The following is a 9269-nucleotide window of genomic DNA, read 5'->3' as shown; positions in this document are numbered from 1 at the left end:
AAGGTTTCAGTTCCTTTGGGTAAATACCAAGGAGCACGATTGCTGGATCATATAGTAAGAGTATGTTTAGATTTTAAGATACTGACAAACCGTCTTCCAAAATGGCTGTCCCATTTTGCATTTCTATCAGCAATGAATGAGAGCTTCTGTTGCTCCACATCCTCACCAGCGTTTGGTGTTTCAGTGTTCTGGACTTTGGCCATTCCCATTGATGTACAGTGGCATCTCGTTGTTTTAATTCACATTTCCCTACTGACATGTGATCTGGAGCATCTTTTTATATGCTTGTTTGCCATCTATATATTTTCTTCGGTGTAGTGTTTGTTTAGGTTTTTTGGTCCATTTTTTAGTTGGGTTGTTTGTTTTCTTATTGTTGCATTTTAAGAGTTCTTAGAATATTTTCAATAAGAGTACTTTATCAGATATGTCTTTTGCAAATATTTTCTTTCACTTGGCTTGTCTTTTCATTCTCTTGACAGTGTCTTTCATAGAGTAGAAATTTTAATTTTAATAAAATCCAGCTTATCAGTACTTTCTTTCATAAATTATGTCTTTGGTGTTCTATCTAAAAAGTCATTTCTAAACTCAGGGACATTTAGATTTTCTCCTATGTCATCTTCTAGGAGTTTTACAGTTTCATGTTTTGCATTTAGATCTATGATCCACTTTGAATTAATTTTTGTGAAGGCTGTAAGGTCTTTGTCTTGATTCTTTTATTTTTTTTTTGCTGTGGATGTACAGTTGTTCCAGCACCATTTGTTTAAAAGACTATTTTTGCTTCATTGTATTGCCCTTTGCTTCTTTGTGAAAGATCAGTTGATGATAGTTATGTGGGTCTATTTCTGGGCTCTTTCTTCTGTTCCAATTATAGCTGTCTACTCTTTCACCAATACCACACTGTCTTGATTACTGTAGCTTTATAGTAAGTCTTAATGTGGGATAGAATCAGTCCTCCAACTTTGTTCTTCGATACTCATGTGCTGCATAATGACATTTTGGTCAATGATGGACTGAATATATGACAGTGGTCCCACAAGATTAGTACCATATAGCCTAGGTGTGTAGTAGGCTATACCATGGAGGTTTGTTTAAGCACACTCTATCATGTTCACACAACATAATCACCTAATGATGCATTTTTCAGTATGTATCCCCGTCATTAAGCAATGCATGACTGTATTGTGTTGTCTATTCTAGGTCTTTTGCCTCTCCATATAAACTTTAGAAGCAGTTTGTTGATATTCACAAAACAACTTGCTGGGATTTTGATTGGCATTGCATTGAATCTACCGATCAAGTTGGAAAGAACTGACATCTTGACAATATTGAGCCTTCCTATCCATAAACATGGACTCTCCCTTTATTTAGTTTTTCTTTGATTTCTTTTGTCAGAGTTTTCTAGTTTTCCTCATATATATATTGTACATATTTCTTAGATTTCTACTTAAGTATTTCATTTTGGGGAGTGCTAATATATAGAGTATTATGTTTTTAATTTCAAATTCCACTTGTTCATTGCTATGATAATAGGAAAGCTATTGACTTTTGTATATTAACCTGATATCCTGTAACCTTGATATAATTATTGATTAGTTCCAAGAGTTTTTCAATTCTTTTGGATTTTCTATATAAATGATCATGTCATCTGTGAACAAAGATAATTTTATTTCTTCCTTTCCAATCTATATACCTTTTATTTCCTTTTCTTTTCTTATTGTCTTACTGCTAGGACTTCCAGTTCAATGTTGAAAAGCAGTGGTGAAAGGGGACATCCTTGCCTTGCTCCTGATCTTTGTGGGAAAGCTTCTATTTACTCACCATTAAGTGTGATGTTAGCTGTAAGCTCTTTGTAGATTATATTCTTTTAAGTGGAGAAAAGGAAGCACTGGTGTAAATAATCATTCTTCAGGAAGAGATGTTGGATTCCATTTCCCCCTGGTTAGCTCCACTCAGCCCCTTTCTGTCCTCAGCTTTAGATGCTCCTCCTGGCAGGCATCTCCAGTCCCATGAGTCTATGTCAATTATAGGTGGTTCTACCTGATTTTTGAGCTAATCCTGACTAAGCCAGAAAGTCTATAGGCAGCAGTATGCCCCAAGGAATGGGGATTAGCATTAGTATTTGGTGCCTTTACAGTAAGTCTTGGACAGTTTTATGGTCACTGAGCTACAGACTCCTCCTAATCAGTATTTGTTCAGGCCACAAAACTGGATGGCTGCCTCGCTTTCCTCAAGAGCACCTTAGCTACTTTCCGTTTTCTGAAGCTGAGTAGAGAAGGTTGGAGCCGTGATATGTACATGGCTTTTCCAGCCCGCATGCTCCTCCAGGAGCTGATCTTTTCCACATGCCTGCATTTCTGTTCCAAACTAGACTGGCCACCCAGGATATGCTGCTGCTCTCCCACTTAACTCCACTACTGCCATTTTGTTACAACTCCTGCTAAACCATCCCCCTGCTGGGTCTATCCCCTTTAGGTCCACAGCCCTTATGATATCACACACACGTCTGCCTTCAAAGAGCCAGACCCACAGCTCAATCAGTTCTGTTAATCCAGTTGCTGTTTCCTCTCAAAATTATTGAAGTCTCATCATGCCTTGCAGCTATACTACCTTAGTTAATGCTTCTGACTTGATTTGTCCCTTTTCACCCTAAAACTACTCCCCCAGAAAAGGTAGTTAGCATCATATCTGCTCCTGCCAATCCAATAGAAATGAAGCCAAAATTCTTGCAGGATGCACAGTCCCAACATAACTCACATAAAATGAGAAAATAACGTTTCATCACTATACTTATTTAGGTCTTATATGAGGAAATTAGGTTACGAGCTCCATCTTGATGTCTCCTAAATCCATATTTCCACCCCAGATCTCTCTTCCAACTTTCAGATTCATATATCTAACCCATACCTTTTCACCTGAATGTATGTGGGATACTTAAAACCCAACATATCAGACACCGAAGCTCAGAGTTTTCACTTCTGGCCTCCCTCACCTCCTTCTCTAACAAGAACTACAAAAAACTTGCTTCTCTTTATTGTCCCATCTACCTAGTCGCCTAGAGTAGAAACCTGGGCTCCATATTCCAGTCCCTCACACTTCAAATCCACGCAATCAACCAGTCCTATGAATCTCTTTCCTACATCATTTCTCTCTATGCCCACTGCAAACATCCTAATTCAGGCTACCCCCACAAATAACTTCCCAAATCCCTCACAATAAAATTCATACTTCTTAGGGGCCAGCCTGGTGGCACAGCAGTTAAGTTCACATGTTCCACTTCGGCGGCCTGGGTTCACCAGTTCAGATCCTGGGTGCGGACATGGCACCACTCAGCAAGCCATGCTGTGGCAGGCATCCCACATACAAAGCAGAGGAAGATGGGCATGGATGATAGCTCAGGCCCCGTCTTCCTCAGCAAAAAGAGGAGGATTGGCAGCAGATGTTAGCTCAGGGCTAATCTTCCTCAAAAAAATAAAAATTCATACTTCTTAACACTGCACGCCAGATTTATATCTGAAAGTATTAACGAGCATCAATCCATAGTCTCTTGCCTAGCCTTGCCTTTACCTGTGACAAAAACAGCTGGCTACTGCATGAAAGGCAGAACACAGAGCATATAAACTTTTACAGATCAAAAACAATAGGCCCATATCAGATAAATTATTTATTCCAACTAATAGCTGAGTGCTTTAAAAAACTCAGCTAAAAAGTTTGCTATATGGCAAATAATATATAATATTTATTTTAAGTATGTACTATGTATTCAGTTTATTTAAGTATTTACCATGTGCCAGGCACTGTTCTACGAATTTTGTGAATATTAACTCATTTAATACTTACAGTATTTTTTATGAGGTAGATACTATAACTCCTTCATTTTTTGGATGAGGAAAATGATTCACAAATTACCAAACTATTCTGTGGTCACAGAGCCAGGCTTTAAGCCAGGCAGTTTGTCTACAGAATCCAGACTCTCAGCCACTGCCCTGTGCTATTTCTCCATGTGTGGTCTATGAACATAGAAAATTTGTAATTGTCTTAGTAAAAGTTCTACTTGTTACATTTATCATTATTTACAACGATAAAATATTATTCACATATTGCAATACCCGTCACGTAGAGTATCTGGGTAGATAATTTCTTATCCCTGTAGAAACTTGACATATTACAGAAGCAATGTGCTTACAGAAGAGGGACACTGGCTACCCTGTCTGTACCTAGGAGACATCCGAGTGCTAATATTTCACATTATTAATCTTAGTCACAACATTTACTGCTGAAGTCTTCTATGAGGAATTTTATCCACTGTGTTAGGCTGGCACATGGGGACTCAATATCTCATTGCTGTTCACTTATGAATATGTTGTTTTTCATTGCTCTACATCATCCATCCATTAAGCATGTCACTTGATAAATGTTTCTTCTGCAAGTAGATGGTAAGATTCTCAAGGCCGAGAGTAGGAGCTTCTATTTATATACAGCAATGAAACCTCCCACAGGTCTTGACACTAAAGCACCAATCTCTCCAATCCTGAATTCCTCCTGAGCTTCACAAGGTTCTCTGAGCTTCCATGCAATATAGTTGAACTATAAATTATAAAGTTGTCTAACGCTGAACATATTCACAAAATGTCTAGCGGGCACCTCAAACTCTACATCTCCTCCAAACCCAAAGTAACTTTAAAAAAAATCAAGTCTGTGCCCCCTCAATGTTTTCTCCTTCAGTAGCAGAAAATTTTCACCTATAACTTCTCTCTCCTAGTCACCCAATTATAAATTCCGCTATCACAAATGCTTCTTTATCTGTCACTTCTCTTTCATCTCTACTGACCCTGACCAAGTTTAGCCCATAAGTATCTCTCACTTAGACAACTGCAATAGATTGTTCTGCATTTGATTTATTAGAAGAATCCATCCTTTGTATTTGGACTGCTACATTTTAAAACATTGATATGACCACACTTATTCACTCAAAACAACTTATACAGAATAAAGTCCAAATTTCTTACTATGTCATTCTAGGCTTTCCACCATCAGCTTTGGTTTCAAACTAGCTGGCTAGCTCATTGAGGTTAAAGCATGTCTCCTCAAAAACCCAGGCTAGGGGCCAGCAGTCCTGTGGCATAGTGGTTAAGTTCAGTGCACTCTGCTTCAGGGCTCGCATTCCTTGGTCCCAACCCCAGTCATGGACCTACACCACTGTCAGCAACCTTGTGGAAGCAACCCACATAGAAAGTGGAAGAAGATTGGCCTAGATGTTAGCTCAGGGCTAATTTTCCTCATCAAAAACAGTAATAAAATCCAGAATAGTGCTCTAAGATCTCCTCCCCTCCCCCAACTCTGTGTTTAGGTATATATATTTCTTTTGTTGAACGGAACCAGTAACATTACTCCCACACGTGGTGATTGCTCAGCTGGAAACGTGGCCGCACTCACTGTGACTGTCTCAGTGCTACCCTAATTTACCCAAAGGCTCCCAGGCCGCCTTACAGCAGTGAAATCATCTTTTGGGTAGACGACCAGCCAGAGAGGGCCGACCATGGACAGTCAATTGACTGTCTGCAGCCTGGGGTCTGGAAAGGGGAGTGAGGGATCGGTGGAGGAGTGGGGAGGGGTCCTGATTTACTTCCAATATTCCTCAGATAGATTTCACCTGACCCCAAAGTTGCACAGCATGTGATAAAAACGTGACCAAAACCAAAACATAAGCCTCCTTTTTTTTTTTTTTTTTGCCATTCGTAGCCTCGGTATTACCATAGAGAATCGTGTTAACACAAGTCCGCAAAGCAAAACACACCGAGCAGCGAAAACTCCCACGAAACCCACCACCCAGACCTGCAGTGGCGTCCTCTCAAGTCTCGCGAGAGAGCAGACACAGGCGCCGGCTTCCCCTTACCTCTCGCGAGAACCAAGGGCTTGGGCTTTCTGTTCGCTTAGAGCGCGGCGGCAGCGTCTCCAGGGGCAACAGCAATGGCGGCCGCCGCGTCGGAGCGGCTTTTCTCACTGGAGCTGCTCGTGGACTGGGTGCGTCTTGAAGTCGGGCTGCCGCTGCCGCCGGCCGTGGTCGCGGTGGAGGAGGAGCTGGAGGCGGCGGCGGCGGAGGAGGAGGAGGATTTGGAGGAGGAGCAGGAGGTGGGGGAGGAGGCCGCGCCGCGGCGGCCATCGTGCAGCCTGTGCCCCGCCGTGGCCTTCCGCCTGTCGGACTTCCCCACGCTGCTCGTTTACCCTCCCGGCGGCCCCGCCGCCCCCGCCCCGGAACCCCGGCCTGGCCTGGTCAGCTTCGGTCGCGGCAAGTCCTGTCTCTTCCGCCTGCACCCCGCCATCCTGCACCGCCTGCTGCTGCGGAGCCCGCTCTACACCTTGCTGCTGCAGCTGCCTCCCGGGCTCCCCAGCCCTGCCCCGCGGCTCCTGGGCGCCTGCAGCATCTCTCTGGCCTCCGCGGCCCGCAAGGTGCTGGGGCCGGCCTCCTCCGGCTGCTCCCAGGGTCATCGTGGAAGTTTCCCTCTGCATAACCAAGTGGGGGAGCGGATTGGGGACATTGGCCTGGGCTACCGCCTGACTGACCTGGGGAGCAGCTTGCTGGGCCATCTTGAGCGGCCAGTCGCTTGCACAGGAGGTGGGGTGGAGCGAGTGGAGGGGCGGAAGGCCGTGGAGATCAGCACCCAAACCCTGCAGGAAAAACAGCAGCTACAGCAGCCGAACTCAGAGCCAAGCCCAAGAGATGCTGGTGGGCCTCCCGTGAGTTTAAAAATCCCAAAGACCCAGAAAGATTTGAAAGAAATAGCTCTTCATAGTAAGACCAACTCTGATAACATTGGTTTTGTGGAGAATGGCAAAACCACCTCTATTTGTTCAAATGCTGTTGGTGTGAGAAGCATCAGCCCCCAAAATCAGGAAGTCACAGAGTTGGACATTGAAACCAACACATTTTGCCCTCCTCCTCTGTACTACACTCATCTGGCCCAAGAAAAGACACCTCCTGTACTGGGTAAAATCACCATTAAGCATGAAATGAATGTACCTGAGGAATTGAATGGTACTTTTCCAGAAGAAAAACTTGTAAGTCCCCCAACACATACTAATCCTGTAAAACATACAAATTCTGCAATACATGAGAAGCCTCCAATACTTATAAATCCTCCACGTGTTCAGGATATGGGAGCAAGTAATCAAGCTATGAGTCACCCTCAAACTGAGGAAGATGGAATTAATATGATAAGGCAGCTGCCTTTGTTAAATGCCTTGTTGGTTGAGTTGTCCTTGTTATACAACCAACCCATGGCAAGCCCTACTCATGTCCATCCTCACTTAGCCTGGTTATATAGAACTGAGGATAAGAAGGCCCCAGAAACTTCTACCAAATCCACATGTAAATCTGAATTTAAGAAGGATGAGCTTTCTTTGGGGGAAAACAAAAAGTCTGTGAGTCTTCAGTGTAAAAAGCACCAAGTTGAAAAGAAAGGTAAATGTTTTGAAAAGAACAGTGGTACTCCCCCAAAAAGAGTTCCAAGGGGGAAGCTACTTTATGGTTTAACAAATACATTTAAACTGCGTCTAAAGCAAACAAATCCTGAGATGTTGGTAGTACATGAAAAGAGAGAAAAATATAGAAAAATGCAAACACAGATGTTGGGTGCAAAACTCAGAAATCCATCGTCCAAAGTTAAAATATTAAGCTTTGCAGAACAACATCAGGAGCTGTATCAACTACTTAAAGATAAGTACTTAGAATCAGATGCATCTTTTGCTGAAAAAACTGATAACTCAAAGCAAATTAGTGGAGTTTTTGAGAACCCCAGCACAACTAAAGAAACTAAGCTGAAATGTATAAGTGAAAACACAATTGATTTTGGTGAAAATACAACCAATAATGGTTCATTGGAAGAAATTTTGAGTCCTGAAAATACCATTGTCCCAGAAAGGTTTACTCATACAGATATTTTTGGAGGAAAAGTGGAAATGAAAGTCCCAAGTCCATGTGTTTTCCAACAGGTTGCAATTGTCGACAGAATTATAGTAGATAAAGAAATAACTGATAAGCAGGTCAAAACCACTGATAATGACATTCTTACTGCTGACATGAGTGAAAATAAGCCAAGTAAAAACAGTTGCTCGGAAAGCATCTCAGAACTAAAGTATTCAGATGACTTCACTAGCCCTTGCTATTCCGAAGACTTCTGTGCCACTGAGGACACCAGCGGAATTTCACAAGCTTGTGATAGCAGTCTAGGGGCAGAAGATCCAAAACATAGTCAACATACAAGTAAGTCTAGTGAAACAAGATTGTCCATGAGGAAAAATAACAGTGAGAAGAGTTCTATTCTTACCCCTCCTTTTTCAGCCGGATCACCAGTACACTCATACAAAAGATCTCATATTTCAAAGGCTCAAGATAAAAGTTTGGAGGAAGCATCTAACATCTCCACCAGTGATTTATCTTCATCACACTGGACTGAGGAGAAAGAAAACCAAATAGACCACAATAGTATGCATAATTCTAAACTTGCAAAGAGGGGTCAAGACATCTCTGTTAAACGTAAAACAAGAACTGATTGCAATTCTTTAGAGAAAAGCCAGTCACCTCGGACATCTCAAGTGAGTTCTTATCTGCCATCTAATTTATCAGAACTAGAACTTAATGTCTTGGATAGGAGTACTTCAGATCACTCTGAAGAAGACAGTGATGAAGTTGGTTCACTAAATATTTCTAAGCAATGCAGAGATATTTGTGAATTAGTAATAAATAAACTTCCAGGATATACAGTGTAAAAATATGTGCTTTTAAAAAACTTTTAATGTTTTTATAGCCTATATGTACTGTTAGTGAAACAATTTTTAATACCTACGTTATTTTTAGTATGTAAATTATGTGAATTCTTTTTAAGAAATATAAATGTTTGTCATTCCTTTGATGTTTAAATAGTGTTTGTCGTTAAATCTGACAAGATTGATCCTGAGATCCCTTTATAACCTGGGTAAGGTTTAAGTTGTTTAATCTTGTAAGAATAAAAGTATCTGTCTTCCTAAATTATCTTTAAGTATCCTAGAGTATTTTTTAAAATTTTTATTTATTTTTTTATGGTATGCTTTTTAAATTTTTTTGGTAAGGAAGATTGGCCCTGAGCTAACATCTGTTGCCAATCTTCCTCTTTTTTTTTTTTCTCCCCAAAGCACCAGTACATAGTTGTATATCCTAATTGCAAGTCATTCTAGTTCCTCCATGTGGGATGCAGCCACAGTATGGCTTCATGAGCAGTGTGTAGGTCCATGCT

At 41.5% G+C, this 9269-nt stretch overlaps 1 protein-coding gene across 1 annotated transcript; it reads left to right on the top strand.

The window, feature by feature from the left end:
• The first annotated feature begins 5904 nt into the window (after positions 1-5904).
• MAP10 (microtubule associated protein 10) lies at positions 5905-9028 on the top strand. The gene has a single exon (XM_023647507.2). The coding sequence runs from the start codon at positions 5968-5970 to the stop codon at positions 8764-8766; it is 2799 nt and encodes a 932-aa protein (XP_023503275.1). The 5' UTR covers positions 5905-5967; the 3' UTR covers positions 8767-9028.
• Positions 9029-9269: the final 241 nt, after the last annotated feature.

Source organism: Equus caballus, chromosome 1 (assembly GCF_041296265.1).
Source record: "Equus caballus isolate H_3958 breed thoroughbred chromosome 1, TB-T2T, whole genome shotgun sequence".
NCBI lineage: Eukaryota > Metazoa > Chordata > Mammalia > Perissodactyla > Equidae > Equus > Equus caballus.
The sequence above is the reverse complement of the archived record's forward strand: the minus strand, read 5'-3'. Positions and strand labels throughout refer to the sequence as shown.

Coding starts and splice junctions, on each gene's coding strand:
- MAP10 (XM_023647507.2), top strand. CDS start 5,968: ATGGCGGCCGCCGCGTCGGAGCGGCTTTTCTCACTGGAGCTGCTCGTG.